We start from the raw sequence: 22,521 nt of genomic DNA, 5'->3' as shown, positions 1-22,521 counted from the left end.
TAAATTGTGTCCTGAGTGTACTTTAATATGACTAATCTCAAATGATGACAATTACAGCCACAGGAGGAATACACAGTCCTTATGTCCTGATTCTTACCAATTAAAATACTCTAGCAAGGCTTGTAACACACTGAATGAACTGCAACCATTGAAGAAAAACCAGACAAGTGAAAAGGACCAGAAAGATGTCCCCATTCCTTCTGTGACAAGTCAAGTTTTCCTTAATTGTAAGCAATTAAATTGCAACTGTAAATCCTTGAGTTTTTCTACATACTCCCCACACACAGCTGAAGGCTGCAGTCAGTGCTTGCAGCATTCCAGAAGGAAAAAAATAAGGAAAACACAACTATTTTAAACTTAGACTTACAAGACTGCTATTACATCAGTTATAAAGAGCAGAAAAGGCAACATTAGTACTCAATTCAATGCTTGATCTATTTACCACTGTGGATTCGTAGGTGCTCCTTTAGGTGATGTTTATATTTAAAAGCTTTTCCACATTCAGTGCACTTGAATTTTCGATTACCGCTGGATTGCGTCACATGTCTCTGTAAGAAAGAAGTCTAAATTATTGTACAGGACAGGATCTTGCAGAAACACCTTGTATTTTCACATTGCAACAGAGAAAATGCAATACAAACCTGTAAAGAATCAACCATAATTGAAAGAGACTGAAGGTGGTATGAAAAAAGAAACAAATTACAAATCAGGTAAAAACTGAGGCACATATTTTTTCTGAAAAAATCTGGTAGAGTAAAAAGAAAGAAACAAAACAAACTCAAAAAATAGTTACTCCTTCTCCTAAATTCAGGTGAAGTTTACACTGACATGTTAGTAGGAAGTTCCAGGATGAATGTTAATTCTACTTGTGAAAGCAAAACCATCAGGAAAAACCCCAAGTCCATTACCCACAGAATATATCATACAGGACAGAGAAACAGTAAAGTCTAGAGAAGCCTGTTCAAACTTTGATTGCTTGACCTGGTTTTCCCATTTACATGATTCCAGGGCTTACTGTTGTCCTTGGATTCCTCTATATAATGATGCCACAAGATTGCCCAAGAGAAGGTAGCTCAGTGACAATAAAGGTACTCTTGGCCACAATTAATTTGCAAAATAAATGTGAGAAACTAAACCAAAACAAAAAATATGGAGGGGTTTCCCAAGTACAACAACACCAAACCTCTTCACCATTTGCACAGAAGCTCTGTGATTATTTTTGTTAGATTTTGCCTCGTGAGAGCACTTATTGTTAAGTTCTAAATTGTTTTTTGTCTTTATTGCTATATTAGTTTAAAAAAAAAAGCAAAAGCTAAGACAAACATGTAAATATTTGTAGTATATATGTGACATGTATGTGCAAGATCTGTAATTTTCCCACAAACTGTATAAACCTATGAACATGTATTTTTAAGGACAAAAATTAAAAATTTTAAAGCTTAAGCAGCTTAATTACCAACATAAAATGAAGGAATTAGGAATTTTTCTGTTCAAACAACTTGTTTATTAAAAAAAACCAGCAGCTCCTCTTCAAGTAGAGCTCACTTGGCAAAAAGATACTCTACCACTACTGGGATGCACTGCAGATTTTTGGTAACCAGGGAAAGCATTTTCATAAACTCATGAACAGAGCTGTTCAAAGTCCCTGGGGACAAACAGGCTGCCCACCACCAACAGCAGGTGTGGATCAGCTGCCTCTGGTGTGAAGCATGGGGGGAACTCCCACCCCTGGCTCTGGCCTGCTGTGCTTGGCTGCACTGGGAGAGATGCTCACCGGGTGATGGGGCTCTTCCTGTGCACAGACACAACAACTGGGGGCTGAGAACTGTGCTGGAGAAGCAGGGATGGATAAAACACAGGATGATGACCCTGCTGTGAGACATGCCTGCAGATCTGAAGAACCTGCGGCTGTGCAGGTTGCTGCATGAAAGTCCAAACTGTCTGCTATGAGATACGCTGTCCAAATTATCAACCCTTCCTGTGCTACTCCCTGTCCTCCTTTAACAGAAGACAAATTGAAATAAGATCATCTAAATTACTTCCACATACTCTAATTCAACAGTTCCCCTGGGAGAAGCATTTGGTTATGCTGCAGATTTTACTCCTGAGCAGATATTGCTCCCACCCTGCTCAGGCTGGGTGGGCTGCTTCCTGCCTCTCCCCGGGCTCTGCAGTGAGGTCTCCACTCTAACTTATCCCATTAGCACCTGACCCTCATTGCCGGGTTTGTCAGCTGGCTTTTGCTAGTTCACATGGCTTTTCAGCTCCGTTTAACTAAGTCCCTTGAAGATGTTGTTCTAGAAGATTGTGGCTGACTCATTGCATTTCACTTTAATGATCCAACTGCAATGAGTCTAGAGGACCGTGTCAGGATTTACTTAAGCCTGCTGAGAATCAGTTACTACCCTTTGACTTCAATTATACAAGCTAAGAGATCTCAGGATACATACAGTTACTGCAGGTCTTGGACCACGTAATATCAGTGCATGTATTCAACCTGTCAGAGATGTTTCTGCACCAGTCTTTAAAAATCTTATGTTCTATTTCTAAGGCATGGAAGTCTACAATCCACTTACCAAATTTTTAATGAGTGTCTCCAAATCTATTTTGCCTTAGCTTCTTATATTTGTAACTCCTGTTCAGCTTTTTTGCTGTCTTTCATAATACTGTTTCATAAATCTGGGACTTCCTCAGAATTATTTTGAAGAATCTTCTTTAAATGTAACTGAGAAATCATGACGCTTCTCCAAAGTACCACCTGTAATACTATCACCTTCATTTTCTCAGATTCAAATGGTTTTCCCCATCACAGCACTATTAAAGCCACATTAGTTCGTGCCTGTGATATGTGATGTATTTCTAATACACTGTACATAATTGCTGTTTTCTGCTCATTAAAGAATTAACTGCAACATTCAAAGAATATTCCTCTGCACTTCTTCAAGGACTGAAAGAAGAAACATCAGCATTAAGGTTTGTAACCAGCCGCTAATACATCCCTGCACCAAATGTTTATTGTGCTTAGGACTGAAGCCCACCCCTCTTACACTAGAGAACAAAAATAATTAATGAGAATCTTCAAAAGTTATTTGGAAGTCAGAAATTACAGGTATATCAGGGGTTTTTCACAGATGGTCTGACCACAGTTTCCAAGAACTGCTATTTCTCAGCAGTGTGCACAACACTGTGAAATTTTGAAAGATTACCTACAGGTGCTTCATAAATTGATGAGAAAAAATTAAAACAAACATAAGAAGCACTTTTTCACACTTCAACATCTCTTTTGGTGCTTCACATGTGAAGGGAGACGACATGCAGCATCACCTCCTACCAACTGTTAGTGCTGTAGGAGCAGCAAAGAGCACTGTGAGGAGCATGGGAAGGAGAGAGGGAAGAAGGAGAAAGTTCAGGATGGCTCTCAGCTCTCTGCTGGAGCTGGAGTTTTGCATACCTTCCCCTGGGGCTCAGAAGGAGGCCCAGTGGGCAGGTACTCCTTCCTCTGCCTTCACTAAGATAGATTTTATCTTTGCTCGTTGCTTCTTTGCACAGAGCAATTACAAAATTTTCACACGATGAACATTACCAGCTAACACAGTTATCCAAATAATCAGGTGAAGTTCTTTAAGAATAATCAAGTTTTAAACAAGCAGCTGTTAAAGATCCACAGCCAGGAGGTCTATACTTTACTAAGGACAAAAGTTCGTTTTCCATTACACAAATGATGTAATCATGTCTACCCAGCCAATTTTGAAGACATGACAACTTTGAGATAATAACAAAAAACAAGTAAGTATTTCAAATTTGCCAAGTATCTAAACTATTGCAGTTTAAATTCTGGCTATGGCTTGAGAGAAAAGAAGACACGTAAATGGGTGTAATACTGAGATTCAGATACTCCACAGAAACAACATTAATCAAATAAAATTGTGCCTTCAAAAGTATAAATCCATTAAAATGTTTTTGTGGGAACACAGTTTAAGGTCCCCTTTTTAGCAATTCTTCTCAGAGTGTTTATTCATTTGGTATTTTTTGTTTTTTCATTCAAACTACACGCAAGTATGGGAAAAGCTTATATCCCTCCCAACTACTTTATTCTTATGGTTTTAGGCTTGTAACTGAAATGACTGAAAACAAATGTGGTAGCCCACAAGAAAAGCATTACATAAATAGCATTCACAGATTTCGTAGTTAGAAATATAAGATGTATGTAAGATGAAAGTAACCAAAAAGGAAGCGAAACAGAAATTAATTGTTCATGGGAAGCATATTTGAGTAAAAAAGAAGTGCCACACCAGAATATGTTCCTGAGGTTATTCCAAAGCTTGTGAGACAATAAAATCCTTGCAGCAGAATGGCCGATACTTCATGTACAGATTTAATTGACCTGTGAATGTGAACACTCAGGTATAAAAATGCATAATAAATTTTTAAGCCTCTTAAATTGTTGGACTTGGTGATACTTTGTAGGATGGAGGCTAACAGCCAACGTGTAAAAAAGCATCTCCTTTACTCTGGTTTCCTTAAGTAAAGCATCTTCCTTTACTCTGGGCTACAGGCTGTTGGTTTGCTGCTACCAGAAATGATGGAAGTACCTTTACTTTTACATTCTGTTTTGCACTTTTCTGTTATATTTGTCTCCTGTTTCATTTCTGGAGAGTATCAATCTCTCTAGTCTGTCCTCTGAAGGAAACATCTCTAAGCCTCTTTAACTTGGTGATAAAAAATCTGTATATTTTTTTCTCTGGATAATTCCTGACTGTTTCAGTTGGTTCCTGAGCCTCAGAGTGCCTCTGTTAAGGTATGGAAGCATGTGCTGGGGCTGGATGATAGGATATGGTGGGGATAAAAAAAGAAAAGCAAAAGAGGCTCAGGAGAAGAGTTTCAGGACCTTCTGTACTGAGCAGATGGTTAACTCATGGAAGACATTTCAGGGACCCATGCCCTCAGGTCAGCCCATGAACCAGAGAAAAGGAGCTCATAACATCTTTAGCCTTTTCTGTTGCTTCATTTAGTACTGAAACACCATATTTTACAAGCTAATTATTTGTACATTGTCTTAGAGCATGAATTGAATTTAAATACTATCTCACAGTTCAAGCAACACAATGGTTTGTTTCTTATGGGCAAAAATACCACAGTAAATTGTGATTATTTAAACAGGACTTACGAAAAAAATTGAAGTGTTTCATTAAAGGCTTGAAATTAGACTTGAATAATATTTTTTATGCAATGGCAGCAAATGAACAGAAAAAGCTAACAAGTTACCTATAAATGTAATGAAGCACTTCTGAAAACAACCCTACTGCCTAGATGAATGAAAACAGGAATTGAGATCTCAACATTTGACAGCTACAGAAAAAGCCTGACTTGAGCAGCAAGCTCAAGTGTGTGCTCTGGGACCGGACCATCAGCACACAGATGATCTGCTGTGAACAGTTCACACATTTCTGCCCACTAACAAATCACAGCGTTGCTACAGAGGACAATAACCCTTAATTAACACTCCACTTACTGGATCTCTTCCTGATTTGTGTGATGTCATGTGGCGGTCGAGCTGCGTTCTGTACGCAAACGTGTAACTGCACAGGGAGCAACTGAAGTTATCTTCATTTTTTTCATGGCGGTATTTAATGTGTTCCTTCAGAGAGGTAAAACGTTTGTACCCTCGATCGCAGTACGGGCAGGTGAGCAGTTGGGAAAACGCGTCAGGAGTTCCTACACAGGAGAGGCAATGCACCAGACTTAAATAAACAAGTTCCAAACTTACTACCAGCAACAAACAGGCTTTACATTTACACCTATTACTGTAAGAAAACACGTAGCTGCCAGGAGCTCCATTTGTTTTAGAGAAGGACTAGTGATAATTCCAATTTTTTCCATTGGTATTATGCAATCTCGCACACGATGGTGTGGTTGTCCCAATGTACCTCGGAGAGAGTCGGCACAATGCTTGTCCTGTGCTGACAGGACAAGGGGGAATGGTTTTAAACCAAAAGAGAGTAGATGGAGACTAGATATAAAGAAGAAATTTTTAATGATTAGGGTGGTAAAATACTTCAACAAGTTGCCTAGACGGGTGGCAAATGTCCCATTCCTGGAAATATTCAAGACCAGCTTCACAGGGTTCTGAGCAACATGATAAAGTTGAAGAAGCCCCAGCTCACTTCAGGGGGTTGGACCTAGACGACCTTTAAAGGTCTGGCCCAACCCAAACCATTCTATGATTTACAGGTATGTATGTGTTAGTAGGACATAGTGTCTACAGGACAGAAAGCAGAGAAATCAAATGTGAGGGCATATATATGGGTCTAATGTGATCTATGGAATCTGTTTTGCTGGCTTTCATAAAGTACTTCTATATTAGTACAGAGAAAAGTGAAACAATATTGAAGCTAAATATTAATTCCACAAGTCTATTTCAAGAAGTCACTATTTATCTATTTATGAAGTTTCAGCTCTATCCCTTCTTACCAGCATATGTCTAGCCCTCCACACAGTAACTCATTCTATCCTTGAAAAAATAATTTTTTAAAGGACCAAAAAAAAATTTCTTTATAAACTGATAAAGGTATGTTTAATAAATGTAGGGCTTGCTGTATTTGATCAAAACCATCAATTTATAGGTGTGATATCCTCCAATGACCATGCTACTCTTCCTTGCTTCAAGACAAACAGGAAGCAAGTGCTGCAAGGATGCACTGTGCTGAAAGGTGGAAGGTCTTAACTGATTAACATTTTATGCTCTGACGCACAAGGGGCACATTTGTACACGCTGTCATTTTAAGTTTCAGAACTGTAAGAATTATTAATATTCATAAAATGAACGAGTACTTTAGAAGGTACTTCTGAATTATTTACCTTCATGACCTCTTCCAGCAGTTATCACCAGAGATTGATTATATGTTCTACGAAGCAGCAATTCATTCTGTTTGTGTGGAATTTACTAACTTAATTTTTACTGAATGTGTCTCTGATCTTGTAACAGTGAAAAGCAATCACACCACTTTTCCTTATTACTAAAAACCACCACTTTTTCTGTCAAATAGGTTCTTTTACACTTGTTCTAGTAACTATCAAAATAACCCCTAACCACAGGGATTTTTTTGTTGCTCTATCCATTTCTGCTTTTTCTGGTTTAGCTGAGTTGTACAAAAACAAAGCCATTCCCAGACGTGTAGGCCAAATATACTTCCTTTCAATTCTGTTTCTACCATCTATAATTCAACTCATCTAATGCAAAGAATACTCCATTTCAGCACAAATACAACTCAGTGGAAATGTCAGAAGCATGTTAACTTAAATTCTATTTCCATTGGAGGAAATGGAGAAATGTAAACAGTTTCCCAAAGTCACTAAAAACTCTGATTCTGTCGCTTCCCCTGTCTATTTTCCAAGTTTGGAAGCATATATCTTTATCAAATGTAACTATATTTTTGGCATTTTCTGTTCTAAAATTATTAAAACACTAAACACTATTATTCAGCATTGTGATCTTCACAATACTACTACTCAGTGAAGGGATAGGTCCAATTTAAATGATTAACACAAATGTGTATTTTTAATGATTACATAGAAATCATATGGCAAGTCTGTAAAACTAACTTGACAATATGTGCCACTGAAACCACATATTAAAATTGAATGCACTTTTAAAAGTAAAATCTGTAATAGCATAAAGTGTCTGGAGGAGCAGAACAAAAAGGTTATCTTTACTTCTTTCACTGCTCTCCCTTAGACTCCAGTACAGTACTACAGCTACAATGACATTTATATGTACAGTTATATTCATTTCTTAAAACAACTAGGACACAACTCCTAACCATTTATGTAGGCTGTTATTTTCCCTTGAAAAATCATAAATACTCCAACTGTCACAAGCTATCTAAGCAGAACACTTGAAAAAACACATAGAATGCAAAACCAATCTCAACAGCTTTCGTCTTCACATATTTTATGATGAAGAAATTAACAAAGTGAAGTGATGAAGAAATGAAGAATTGAACTTCTCATCTTACTCAGAACACCTTAAGCATGGAACTTCCTCAGAGGAAAAAAACCCAACTGTATCTAGTTAAAAATACCAACAGGACTTTATTTTTTCACATAAACATCTTTGTATGAACAATGCTTTTTTTTCTCTGCTGCTGTCTTTTCAGGCAAAAAAATCCAAAAGCCTGTCATAGACTGGCTACTCAATAAAAGAAATTCTATCTAATAGATCCTTTTGGGAGCTTTGTTTAGAAATATAAAAAAGGAAAGAACCATGTTATAACTCTCCTTAAGTTATTCTTACGTATAACTGTATTATTTTCCTATTCTTCTATTATATTTAATAAAAAAATATTCTGTTCATTCATATAATGATGTTGAATGGATTTATAAAAGCTTGAGCTTTTCTTTTCATTGACTTGAGGTTTTCATTTAGGTACTCATACAACTGAATTCCAGAGCATTTCTTGTTTCACAAAAACAAGTGGCAATGTTTTTTGCATGATGATCCTATCCTCTTATAGTTATTTAGCTAAGGGTTTTTTTCCTCTATAGCTACATGTATATGCACTGCTATCTTCTTAAGTACATCAGAAGTTTTGGGTCAGTTTTTGTAAGAACTGAACTGGTGACATATTTACCATTTTCATCCTGACCACTGGCTTCTGGTGTGCCTTGTCTCTGGTCCTCCTCAGGTGCTTCAGGGTAGATAACAGCTGTATCTTCTTGTTGAAGGAATTCTTCAACATTAGGGTCATGGTTTTGCTCATTTTCTGCATCAGAATCACATTCATCTTCTTTTACTAATTGTGAAAAACAAGGCACAAGATACAAAATTAAGTTTAAAAAGAATGTAATCAGTAATTCACATTGCCGAACCTCCCTCTAGCTAAGCACTTAAAAACTATTTACACATACTAGTGTAGGTCAAACCTTTTAAGATGCCAGATTATATCATGTTTTAAAAGATCTAGTTGCATAAAGATATTTAAAAACTTGACTAAACACAGTTTGCCTCTTTAACACAGTGCATTTTTATAATTTCAGACTAAGCTGTTCTCAATTTCACTAAAAATCTTAAATGCAACATTAATTATGATTTAGGCCTTGTAGTTAGAAGGCCACTTCACCTTCTTGGCTCCTGGGTTTGCATTTGTTGCTTTCAAGACACAATTTTTAATGTTATTTATAACTGTTCATTAGCACAAACTCGGAAGATCTTTAAACTCAGTACCAAGCTGGTCAGATAAATGCAGCAAACTTGAACTCTGAGTGGCTTGTTCTCTGGCATTGGAAATGGCTACCAATAAGGCTTCAGATCTAGTTAACAACCTTCAACATTTTCCTGTTGAAAACTTAAGAGACAAACCCAATGAAAAACTGTATTGTAAAATTAGCAAATAATAAATTAAATATTTTACTTAATGCTTGTACAATAAATATTTGATCCCAAGTATTTGCCTAAATACATTGCTCATAGAGTTTATTTTTACCACAGTGGAACATCTGTCAAAGCTCTGCCTGCAGCACCCTAAATCATGACATGTTCTCCACTATTAATGCGAGATATATTTTTTATAGGAAAGAGAAGTTTTATGATTCATCTCTCAGCGTGAAGTCACATACTCAATTTACAATTTGACACAATCTTTTTATGACATGAGGTAGTCTCTCACATGTAGACTGTAATGCAATGAATAATGCAGCTCTCCATACTTCTGTGGAGCAAGCTGACTTTATAGGAACTGAAAAGAAGGTGTGAAACTAGAGTTTAAAACTTACCAATGTTTAGATGCGAGTTTGCTTTTAAGTAAGACTAATTCTGATATTATTTACCTATCTAGTAAGGGCATTAAATAAACCCCCAAAAAACTTTAAAAAATTTGGATGGGATATATATTAATCTTCTCTCAATCAGTGAAATGGAAAAAATAACAAACCATCTGTTCTTGTTTGAGTCTGAAACTGAAGTACACATTTATTTTGCCTTCTGTGTAATCAGTACAAACAGAAAAGTCAGTAATAAAATACAGTATTAGCTTAAGTCTATTTTTGTATATTTCTTCATAGTTTAAAACACTACCTGTTGACACCCACATGTAAGATCATTGCTATTCCTTGTTTGGCCCTTAGGAGATGCGGTGCTGCTGGAGCTGTGTGGTCAGTCCTCGGGAGGGAGGGCTGCACTGTGTCCCTGGTCACCTCCTCCTCTGGACCCTGGACACCAAAAGATGCCCAGACTTTTTTCCTCAGCTAAAACAGTGTTTACAGTTTAAGATCTCTAGCATGGAAAAGAAACGCATTTTTATAAACAGAGGTGGGAGAATTCCAAAGATTTCGGAATGGTACACACCTAACAAAAATTCAACAGCACTTTATGGATAAGGGACTCAGATTAACAAAGAAATACCTGTACATCCAATTTCATTTGTCTGAGCTTCAGGCCCCAGGATTTCCTTTCTTTCTTTTCCAGCTGAAATAGCACATTTCACAAAAAGAATGATTATTTAATGAAAACCCCACAAAACAACAACAACAAAAGCCACATGCACACCAACAACTTAATATGCTTGAGTTACTTCTTCAGCAGTACCTTCCATTTCTGTATTGTTTAGAAGAAGTGCATTTAAACACAATGTTCTTTCAAAAATATGGATGGCACATTATTTCAGCAGCGTGTGATCAGTTGAACCACAAAGATATTTCATACTTAAGGAAACCAAACCTTAAAAGGAATCAATACTAAACACTGACGGTTATGTGAAGAGAGGTGAAGACATGGACAGTGTGTTTCACCAGCAAATAGAGAGTCAGCCACTTAAATGACCCCATCTACAAATGCAGCCATCTGATACACTGGAATATTATTTCCAGAAATCAGAGTATTATAAAACAAATGCAGTTATGTTATTTTCTCCAATTAGCGGTTTTCAGAAATGATTGATAATTTGCTGGTAATGTCTGCAAACAGCAACCTAATGTGTTCTCTTTCTGGCAAATCATCTGGAAACCACTTAAGGCTATGATTGCTTAAACAAAAAAAAGGATTTTAAACACGTGCTCCCCCTTCAGAACAACTATCAATTCCAAGACTCAGAATCTGCAGAACCAATGCTGCAGAGCCAACCTGCTGCCCCAGCTCTGCTGAGCTGCAGCCTTCAAGGATGCAGCATGGAAGCTTTAACACACTACAGGTTGTTGGTTCAAATCAATAAATGGACAAGCTGTTCTTCATTTCGGTTCATTGGTTAGCATGGACCGGGACATTCCCACAGGAAAAGCCACTGCTGAAATTTCCATCAGTATCTCGCTTATGGCAGAAGTACATAGGAAAGCTATGTTGCTTGGTTTGTTCTTTGTCAGTACTATGTTATGGTAATAGATGTGAAACTAAAGTGTTATTTCAGAGTTTCATTATAGAAACCCTGGATGCTTCCTGGATGATGCTAGGAAAAGCCTTCTAGGTGATGCAGAAGGTTAGAGCACACAGCTCCTCTGACCTGAAATAGCAACTGTTATACTTCTACGTACCTTACCTCACTCTATTTCAGTGCAGGAAGAAATCCTTTAGGTTGGCAAGTCAAAAGCTCAGAATATCCCAGCTTTTTAATTACAGGAGAAGCCAATTTCTCCTTTATGTGGAAGATGATCCTAGGAGAACTTTTAAGTTCTCAAATAGTACCAGCTCCTCAAAGGAAAAGCTTCTTAATTCTGCCTGCTTTTACCAAAGCCCACAAACCCAAAATATCTGCAAACAGTGACAATTTAAACACATTTCTTGCTGTAAGCAAGAAATGTGTTTAAAAGGAAACTGCAACTCTTAAATCTTACCTTAATTTCAACTGACATCTAAGAAAACCCTCAAAAACCCCCAACAAACTCAAACAGCCTGTATTATATTTGTCATTTCTGGATTGTGAACTAATTACATTTTTGGGTCATGGTACCAGACTTGATTCAGAGTTGGTAAGATGGATGACTGATGCAACACAAATTTAAACCCGAATTTTAATTTCTTTAAATCACACATGATACAAACCCAGTTTTCCTTTAAAGGAAGGGGTTTGATGGTTGTGATTTTTCTCCATTATGAAACAAGATCTACATGAGGGGAGGAATATCAGTAAGTTATTACTTTGGAAATTTAAATCACAGTGCCTCCAGTAAATTCCACTGGCTTCAGTACAAATACAAGTTATGCTTCCCAAGGGAATGTCAAGGAATTTATGGAATTATAGATTAATCTAGTGAAGTTAAACCCGTTCTCAATTCTAATAATCCTAACCTCTGTTTGGTACTGAGATTACTGGTCTCTTCCCAATAGCTAAAAGTAGGGTATAAGACAGGGGGAGAAACCCTTTTCCACAGGGAAATGCCGTAGGAATAATTAATAATTTGAAAAATATTAAGTAGATATACGTCTTTATAGCTATGTATGGTCCACAAAGAAAGGCAACGTTGGAATTATGCCCTCAGAAGCCCAGTTATCACACAGCTGGGAAGCGGCAGAATGGGATGTGATGATGGGGAAACAGATCTTAAGACGCTGTTCCACCAAGCAGAAGTCACAGCTCTGAGTTCCAGAGGAAATTCAAGCTACCTGCTAAATGACAGCTTAAACAGAGGTCTCCACAAATAGCATCTATGTCATGAATATCCATCCTGATATTACAGCTGGACATACCAGATAGCTGTAAAACAGGTTCTTGGACTTCTACATCTCATCACTGCTTATGAGCTACTGCCTAGAGACACAGTGGGGCTTCCCAGGGTTAAATGCTGATGATTTTCAGATGACATGGAACAGTGTTAACTAGCAGCAAACATGCCTAACAACTAATGACATTGGCTGACAGTAAAGATCCCTGCATGGCTAAGATAACTGATCAAATTGAAACCACTAGCAAAGTGGAAATTTTGGCTGTAGGCAGAAAGACAAACTTCACTGAAATAGCCACTCCAGCCTTTATCTGCTGAGAGGGGAATAAATTCCAAAGCCCGTCAAGAGAGTTTGTAATTTAAATTCTTCAGAGCTAATTTTCTGATACTCATGTAGCAAGCACTATTTACATCTTGCAGTATTGACTGGTTGGTTGCTTTTTGATCAAAAAGATGCCACACAAGCCACCAAGTGTCAGAATGCACTTCTGAGCATATAGGCTCAACCTAAAATTTGATGAAGAATTTTTGAATTCCAGAAAGAGCTTAGACATAAAACATAGCTTCTTTCATTTTTGAATGTTATTTCAAAGTCTGGATTTTTTAAAAAAATATTTTCAAATTTTCAAAGATATCTTAGCTCCAGTCCTGAGGCCTCCAGGTTCTTACTGTACATAGTAACATTTTTAAAAGAGCATTAATACAGTAATTTTAACTCCTGCCTTTTTTTTTTTCCTTTTAATTGGAGCATGGGTTTTACTTCTAACTAAAGCAAAGAAAAATCATATTAGGGAATCATCACACACATGAGTGCTGGCACACCGTCAGCAACTTGTACAGGATACATGTGGTTCACTTCCTTAAACCCATAGGACTGTTTCAGTTAAACCTCTTGAGAAACACACCTTATATTTAAAACACCTGTTCCTAGGGTGCTTTAGAAATTCAGTTAGAATGACTGGAAACGGAAGGAAACTAATCTGATAAATGTTATGTGTGTTGTTTCTATTCTTGGCAATTCATGAACAGAATAAATATGCAAAAAACTCATTCTGTCAATTTCAGTTAAACCCAGAACTACTGAATAGTACTTTACTGATGAAACACAACTTACTAAAACCACTGTAGAGTGTATGTTTCTAAAGCTAATCACCAGTCTTGAAGATGATTGCACACCATCTACCCCAGTACATTTCCCTGTATGCGAGAGATCATGTATTCAGTACCTCTCTTCATATTTCTGACATGCAACCAAGACTGATGATGTGATTTTCAGCTCATACCTTTCCTTCTAGGAAAGCTATCAAAAGAGCAAACAGTATTCTACCCTAGCAAATCAAAGCTCCATAAAACCTAATGTAGCCTTCACTTTTCTCATTGCCAAAAAATTTAAACTATTTATTTAAAACCCCTTATTATCAAATTAAAAAACCCTTCCAGAATGCTACAAAAGAGGCTTCAGAATACGTAATTTTTACAGAGGAAATCTGTGGTTGTTGAGCAAGCCTGTTTGGCAATTGATTAATCTTTTGTCTGGCTATCAATGAAATTCTGTCTCCATTAGCCAACTCCAAAGTAGAGAAACATTGCCAACATTGCAAATCTACAACCACAGTAGAATTTAAAATTAAAGATAATTTAGAATTTTAGCAAATAAATTTTTAAAGGTTAAAAATCATATATTTGACATAAGGAGTCAAAAAAGATGCCATCACATGTCTAGAGCCCTGAAAACCCCCAGAAAGCTGCCCAAGATTCTGTGTGATGGGTACTTCTCCAGAAAACATCCAATCCAAGAGGTCTTGATCCCAAATGTCTGGGAGCCAGTGCTCTTCTTCCTTCCTCTTTTCAGGTTTCCTACACCTATGCTTTAAGGGTTCAAGCCTATACAGAGCCAACCTTAACGAAACTGCAATTTCTGATAGACACAGCCTGCAGGAGAACTAGAATATTACAGGAAAATGAAGAAAATTACCTACCTAATAACTTAGCTCCAAAATACTCATTTCTCAGCAGAGCATACTTTGGCAATAGCAGCTATGTAAAAACAGGCTGAGCTGATGCTACTCTGTGAACTCTCAGCTGCTCTCTCTCAGCTGGACTGCAGTTAAGGACCATATGACTGCTTTCCGTTTATTTAGATGCGAGGTCACGCACTGTGTATTAAACCACCAGTATTAAAAGGTGGATGCTAGGAATTGTGGTTGGAGTTCAGATACAAACAGGGATGTGCTGGAAAACATCCTGCATCTTTCAGGGCATTAAGGCCAAATTCCACAATAAATTCCACTAATTTATGCATTTATCCGAATTTGGCTTAAAAGTAAGCCTGCTGTGCGATATTATGAAACTTAGTATCTGATTCCACGGTAAAAAAAGGCCCATTTCCTGTCTGCTTAAAATTTTCAGCTTCTAGACCTGATGCGTAATATGTGCAACATTTATCTCCTTCCAGTGTTTTCAAAAGAATGATTCATTACAATTTACATAGCCAGTTCTAAAACGAATAATCTAATTTTTTTTTTCTGCCTGTGTTTTACGAGTAAAAAGAGAGAAATTAACATCTGGGTTTGTTTGGGTTTTTTTTTTCCCCCCATGTTTTTTGTTTACTGCTTACTCCCCAAGCTGAGCCAATCCTGAACCTTACAAGGAGCTCTGGCAGAGACCTGCCAGGCAAAGACTTGAAAAAAACCAAGATCTAGTAACTAGTCTCCAATCAGCCTTTGGAGTGCTGCATCTACAGACTGGAAGCTCCTGTTAAACCATGCCAGTGGAATTAGTCCACCTCTGAATCTGCTTCAAATAATAAATGAAGAACATGAAGTAGGCTATAATAAATGTTATAAAAACTCTTTTATGATCATGAATATTACATGTTATTTCAGTAATAAAGGGACCAAACAAAAGTTCTATCGAATCTTCATTTTAGAAACCTTTCTTTACATAGCATCATCAGTAGAAATGAACACACCTTCATCTTCCCAGCAACTGTTTGTACTCCCTTCTCTTTCGCTGTTTTCTGGTAATACTATATGGTCCGTTGGCAGGTCATCTTCTGGCACACTAGCATCACAGTCTGCTGCATCCGTTACACTTTCCTCTTCCACTATATGCAATTTATCTTCATCATCTGAATCTGAGTTTGCTTCTACCACATTGTTGTAATTGGTGACTGTGGAGAGACAAAAACAAAATACTGATCACTATACTCTTAAGTGACGGCATGGAGGTCCAAGGCTTTCAGTTCTTTGGCCAGGTGGTTCACACGGGCATCTCCGTGGGGTGACATTATTATTGCTTCTTGCCCCACGGGGATGGCACTGCCTTGTGAGCAACTTGACCGTAATGCTGGCACACAAGGAGCACCTGACAGCTCCTGGGCTCCCAGCACCTCTCACAGTGCACACCCACCAGAAGGCAGCGGCCAACTCCAGGGCTGGAGCCGCAGCGGAGCAAGAGAATTCCAACTGGACCACTTCAATGCGGATGCCAGCATTGCTGTATGTCTCATTTATTATTATTAAGGCACTGAAGACCCCATGGCTCCAGGTGGAGCACCCTTCAGAGAAGGCAGCCCAGCTGCTCTCAGGGTGCCAGGGAGCCAGCCCTTTCCTGCAGGCACACACTGTGTGCTCCCCCAGCCCAGCTTCCCACTGCCTCCTCCTGTAGCCAATGTCACCCCACACTCTGGCTGTGGGAATCACAGAAACAAGTGGGAACAATAATGAGATTGAGCTCAGAATGGCTTAAGTTCTCTTGATCCAAGGTAAAATGCTCTTGTAGGTACACCCAATAAAAACTCAGGATGAATGTGAGGGGAAAAATCACAGAGGTTGCTTAGAGAGGGAATGGGAATCTCACATAACATTTGCCCAGTTACCCTAAAAAGGTAATAACTCTACTTTCTTAGCCTGGAGAACCTATTGCGAGAGTCTTTGGACAAAGGACTACATGACAATATCTATGTTTCCGTCATATGGGAGCAGATTATTATTAAAATAGTCTTCATTTGTAAGCACAAAAGATCAGTTACAGCCATTTCAACTTAAAATGTAAGGAACTGTAAGTAAACTGTATTAAGAGAAAATTACTTTCACAATCTGTTTAAATGTCTTATTCCTCACACTGAAGTTAAACTATGAAATGGAACTACACAGGTATAATTTCTTCACTGCCAAGTTTGAACTTCTTACTAAAATGTTTCAAAATACAGTCTAAGAAAGACCATAAATTTACAGATGGATAAACCAACAAGACTTGGCTGCAGCACTCCTTCAATGGTTATCAGAATTATACCTGGGAGGCACATAATCATGGTACTTTATGATACCTGCATCCTGTCACTGTTAGTTCACAAGAAGCCAGACTGATTCTTTCATGTGAAATACTGCCTATTAAGGTAGATAAATAGCAAACCAGACTCCTGCTCTTCTGAAGTTAGCTTTTTTTTTTTTTTAAAGTAGATATTTCAGTCATTTAAAAATGCATGTAACCAGGAAAAGTGAGTAAAATTATGAACAGATATGCTACTATCTCATTTCCTTCCAATTCAGGAGAAAAATGTCTCATTTAAAACATGCATGAGAATGACAAAAGAGCCTTTTGAATTTAAAACAATCATTCAATGATTCCATATTTTACATAGTGCTATTTGAAAAAGTATTAACTCCCCACTACTCATGGGATTGACATCTTCTAAACCAGCAAATGTAGGCAAATTGCTAAAACTAGTATCGGGTCCATTTCAATTGACAAATTAATAGTAATTTAATATCCTGTAACTGATTTTGCAATGTAAAATAGCTACTGTAAGTGATGCTATAATAATGTGTGATATAGAAGACATACAAATATAGAAGACGTATTCCCTCACCAAAGCAGAAGAGATTTATGAATTTATTCTCCTGAGAACAGACAAAAAACAAGAGGAGGGGGAAAAAAATTTAGCCTTTCCTCTTGATTGGGTTTTACTCTGAGACTTATATGCAGAGGATTATTAATATAAAATAATGACATATTTACATTTTCCACACATAAAAGAGATCCCATTAAGAAGGGGGGATCAAAATTTAAAGGGAAAAATTTAGATGTAGATAATGAATACTTGATTTCTTAAAAATTAATTTCCTCTTTAGTTTAGGAAATTAGGTGGCATTCCTTATATTAGACTTAGAGTGGTTTTATGGAAAACAAAACCATAATCAAACAGTTTGTCTTCAAGAATTAGACTTATGGAGAAAAAATGTTTCTTCTTTCCTTATCAAATATATTACAGATATGATCTATTCATTATGGATCTCTTCACCTTGAAACATTTCCATATATCCTCACTATACTCAAATGCCAATTCTGCCAAAGTTAAAAACTCTTCCTTCCTCACAAAAAGCAAGGAACAAATGGTCTTCAGGATTTCAGTTTCTTCCATTAGAAGTCAGTTGTCAACAAGGCAAGACAATAAAGCAAACAAGAAATCTGGCTCTAACATTCCTTTTTTCCTCTCCCCAAAATGCCTTGGGAAAAGTAAATCTGCCAAAGCTGCATCTAAAAGGTTTCAGCACATCTGGGGTGGCCAGGCAACCCAACACCAAACACAGCAGAAAGTCAAGCACTTCAAATGACAGAACCACTTATATACCTACATGTAATTTTAACTGAATGATTACATGCTGCTTTCCTTCTGCAAGATCCTTGCCTCATCTGGTGCAGTGATAGCAAATATGCTATCAGTGCTCAGTTTTATCAGAATGTTCAGTTTTATAGAGTGAACCGAGAATTTGTAGCATTCCGCCTCATTTGTTTAGATTGCAAAGCGATTGCTCATACTTCTTATTCCCTTCAGCCAGCAATGTTCCCAAAGCTTCCCTTATAGGATGTTAGACAGAATGGGATTCCATATTATATATTATAATGTATGGTATATGCTTATATGCAATACCTTGTAACTATATATTGAATAATTATATGTTTGTATAATGATATGTTTATATATTTTATATTCTATATAATTTCCTTATACGGTGTTCAGTAGGAATGCTTCAAAACATATAATTAACTGAACTGTAGTAGGGTGATGCTATCTCCATTTTGCAGATTAGAACCTCACTGTTTAAAACTCAGAAAAGTCTTCTGGCAATCCTGGCATTGCCACGTCAGTGCAGGGCACTTCAGGCTGTACTTTTCAGAGGACTTCGCATTTACACATTGTTTTACACAGTCAAAGCATACTTGTGTTCATTCCAAATGTAGCTGTGCCCAGAGCCCAGGTACCTTGGTCTGTGTGCCAGAGCAACTAGAAACATAGAGATCACTTCCAAATAAGTGACCTCCCAGAATCACATAAAACCTCTTTCAAAATGAGAAAGTAAAATCTAGTCTTCCTGTGGAGCTTTCAAATGCCCTGGAGAGAGTGCTTTTGATTCCTGCAGCCCTTTACTTAAATTACTACACTTTCCAGCAATTAAGGCAAGGGTTCTGGAGGCAACAGCTTTCTTTAATAAACACCCCTGATTCATTCTCTGGGCAGCATTCCTCCTGTGAAAAAATTATGTGATCACATAATTAAAGATCTTATCGTTATGCATACACGCAAGAGACAAATTAAAACAGTTTGAACAATCTTCATTTCGACATTTTCCAACTTTTTTTGAATGCTCAGCTTTCAAAATCAAGTGTTTGATTTCAAAGAATGTATTAACATTCTTTAATGGAATGGTTAAAAAAATCAAACTCTGTAATTTACTGTATTTTTAGCTAATTAAAATTAAAATCCCATTACATACTGATATCTTCATGGCTGCAAATCTTAGCTTTAGCAATGCAGATTTGCTCCTGGTGCCCTATGAGCCTAATGGGTGGCAGTAGGAAGCTGCTACCTCCCATTTGCTCAGACGGGTTTTGGCTCTGTGTTTCACAGGAACTATGGCATCTGGCATTCAATTCCGGGGGTAATCGTCCTTCCCCTCTCCTTTTTGCAGTTCAATCCTAGAGCCAAATTTAGACCTTCCCTATCTGTACATAATTTTGTGCGTTTTCTCCCCATGTCCTTGATATTTCCTCAGAATAGTCACCACTGAAAGAAGACAACAACAAGCTCACAAGCCTTGCTCAATGCCTGGCGCCACAGTAGCTGCTGAAGTTGGGAGGAAAAAATTTCATTAGATTGAAGATCAAAGATTGAAGTATACTCAATACAAAAGCAGTATGTAGAGACAACTGCTTACAATCTCTGAAAGAAATTCAATTGACTATACATAAAGGATGACTTCAAGGGGCTTCTAATTTGGCAAAACATTCCATGCAGAAAATAAAACACACGGAAACCTTGCCTGGAACAGTTACAGCTTCCCAGTGAAGGAGCTACAAGTATTTCAGAGTTCAGTACTATTTACTTTGAGCTAATGTCATTTAAAAGTAGTGACTAGCTAAATAAAATAAGTCAGCCTGTATCACAGAAATCTGGCACCAAGAGCAGTCAATGTCTCCACGATGAGACATTGCTCTGTGAAAAGCAAGGACAATTAGAGAGGTTACGTCACCCTCGGCCACCACGGCTCCAGAGACGGCCATCAGCCGCAGGGGACAAGCAGCAGACCACTGAGGGGTGTCTTATCTTTAACTGTAAAAGCTACAGATCATGAACCATGGCTGTAATCCACTGAAGACAGGCATCAGACAAGCACCTATGATGTATGACACACACATGGGCCTATTCTGTTCAATATACAGTATGACACCTTAGCAAAATTTTACATTTTTAAAGTTTAATTATTAATTTCATCTGTACTTTCACAGATAAACGGAAAGCCTCAACAAACATTATAAATTACACTGAAGACTAAATATTTATTCAATAAAACCAATTTTTATATCATTACTATATAACATCTGAAATAATTATGAAATAGTAATTTGAAATATATTTTATGAACTATAATGACTTTTTCTCCTCTTGCTCACTTTCTTGATACGGTATACTGGTTCTTAAAGAACAAATGACTATCTGTAGTTGAAACTTTTCTTGCTCTAAGAACAAATGACTGCAAAATGAACTGCAGAAAATTAGCTTCACTGTCTGGATTTTTATAGTCCTAAATGCAAAGCAGATATATGACGCTGAACAATTCCAATTAAAAAGAAATGTGCTCCGATGGAAGTAGTGATTAAAGAGCTAAAACAAAGATATATATTATTTTGCTGGTTGAATACAGGTGGGAAAATATGATACATATGTCTAATCAAATCAAACATGATATTTGAAAGGAAAAATTTGCTAGTTGCTAATTTAAAACTAGTAAACCCAGGAAATTAAAGGTCAACACTAATATTGTGGTGATGAAAGACTATAGGATTCGTTGTTTCCATAACAGAATGGGTGAGTCCCCCAAAAGACAATTATTATTACTGCAACCTGGGCGACAATAGAAGGAAAGCTTCCTAAAAAGCTGCCAGCGGTTACCTGCTCCCCCATCCAGAGCTGCCCTCAGAATCATTAGATTACATGAAAGATGACATTCCCAACACAAGGAACAACACAATCAAGTTGATGTCAGTTAACAAGACAAAAACATATGTGGTGGAATATGCATCAGAATAACTTGAGATCAGGCGGCAAGAGGACAGAACTGCACTAAAACAAGGACAGAATTCTACAGAACTCGGGCAAAGCGCCTAGCACATAATACTGGGATCTGGAAGGCTGCTTTGCACCTGCTAAAACCTTTTGTTCAATACTTGACAATGGTCACTGTCTTTCATGCAGAATCAGATCCAGCATTTTTACTAGCTGTCTTTTGTACACCATACTTAATCCAAAAATCCTACCTATTTCCACTGAACAAAAAACCCCCGACAACTTTTAGGAATTTGTGAGTTAACACAAACACTGTTGAATTTTTTATGTTGAACATATAACCAACACATCTAAGTTGTGTGAGCTCATCATCTCAACACTGAACCGGCAGGGGATGTAGCACAGCTGTGAGAGATTCTGATCTTTTCGAAATCCTGCTTCTAAAAGCTCTTCCAAAAAAACCCAGACCAAACACCTGCGAATGCTTGTGCATGAATACTCCTAGAAAGAAGGGTTTGATTCTACAAACTGGAACAACTCCTGGGCTCTCTGAAGTTCATTCCTGGTTCATGGAATACTGCTCTGACAGCCTACAATCATCTCCTGGAAAGCATTTACTCTCTGTCAGCCCACCTGAAAATCTGCTCCTATGTATTATTTAGCTCTAGTGCAATATTTAAGCAAAATACATTGTGACATCTGAAACCTAGTCCTTTAGCATTCAGTATTTTATACTTAGATTTTAGGGTATACTATTAATTTTGTTAGTACTCCAGAATGAAATGCCATACTTTCAAGTGACATGCTGCCCAGTGTCTTTAGTAAAGCTAAAGATCTTTGTTATTTTCATATTTTTCCTCTCAGTTTAATACCTACACTTGTCATGCAATAATATATACAGAACCATGCTACCATCTGAAGCAGAAACATGAGAAAGAGCTTAAGAAAAAAGAAGGCATATGCTCATGCTTCTACTAAAATTCTCTGCTTGGAGTTTTCTGGCTTCTGGAATTCCTAAATGACTTGTCTTGTCTTCATACCTAAGAGCTTCATTTTCTGCGAACTTGTCTGCTTCTTAAATTCATGAAAATTTTGGCATCCACCTTTAGTGTGAGGCAAGCAGTTTCATAGCTCTGGATTGTGGGCAGAATAAGTTTCTTCGGTTGATTTTGAACCTGCTCTGCACTACATCCAGTGGGAGTCCATTGAATTGCCCTCCTTGTGTGCTCTCTGCTGGGCATGATTTTATACACATCATTGCACTGCCCTCCCCTATAACGTGAAGAGTTTTTGTTTGCTTGTTA

The 22,521-nt window shown here is 37.5% G+C and overlaps 1 protein-coding gene across 3 annotated transcripts in view; it reads right to left on the bottom strand.

Annotated features, from left to right (window-relative positions):
* ZEB1 (zinc finger E-box binding homeobox 1) overlaps positions 1 to 22,521 on the bottom strand; it is a 123,107-nt gene that overhangs the window by 8,355 nt on the left and 92,231 nt on the right. For all 3 annotated transcript variants that reach the window (XM_040066724.2, XM_058421398.1, XM_040066732.2), the window contains exons 2-6: positions 15,620 to 15,820; positions 10,400 to 10,462; positions 8,631 to 8,792; positions 5,513 to 5,715; positions 443 to 548 (exon numbers count right to left, since the gene is read on the bottom strand). In XM_040066724.2, the coding sequence (XP_039922658.1) occupies positions 443 to 548; positions 5,513 to 5,715; positions 8,631 to 8,792; positions 10,400 to 10,462; positions 15,620 to 15,820 (735 nt within the window). The remainder of the gene's footprint in view (positions 1 to 442; positions 549 to 5,512; positions 5,716 to 8,630; positions 8,793 to 10,399; positions 10,463 to 15,619; positions 15,821 to 22,521) is intronic.

The sequence above is a fragment of the Hirundo rustica genome, chromosome 1 (genome assembly GCF_015227805.2).
Source record: "Hirundo rustica isolate bHirRus1 chromosome 1, bHirRus1.pri.v3, whole genome shotgun sequence".
Lineage (NCBI taxonomy): Eukaryota > Metazoa > Chordata > Aves > Passeriformes > Hirundinidae > Hirundo > Hirundo rustica.
Note: the sequence above shows the minus strand (reverse complement) of the source record. Positions and strands in the feature narration are given on the sequence as shown.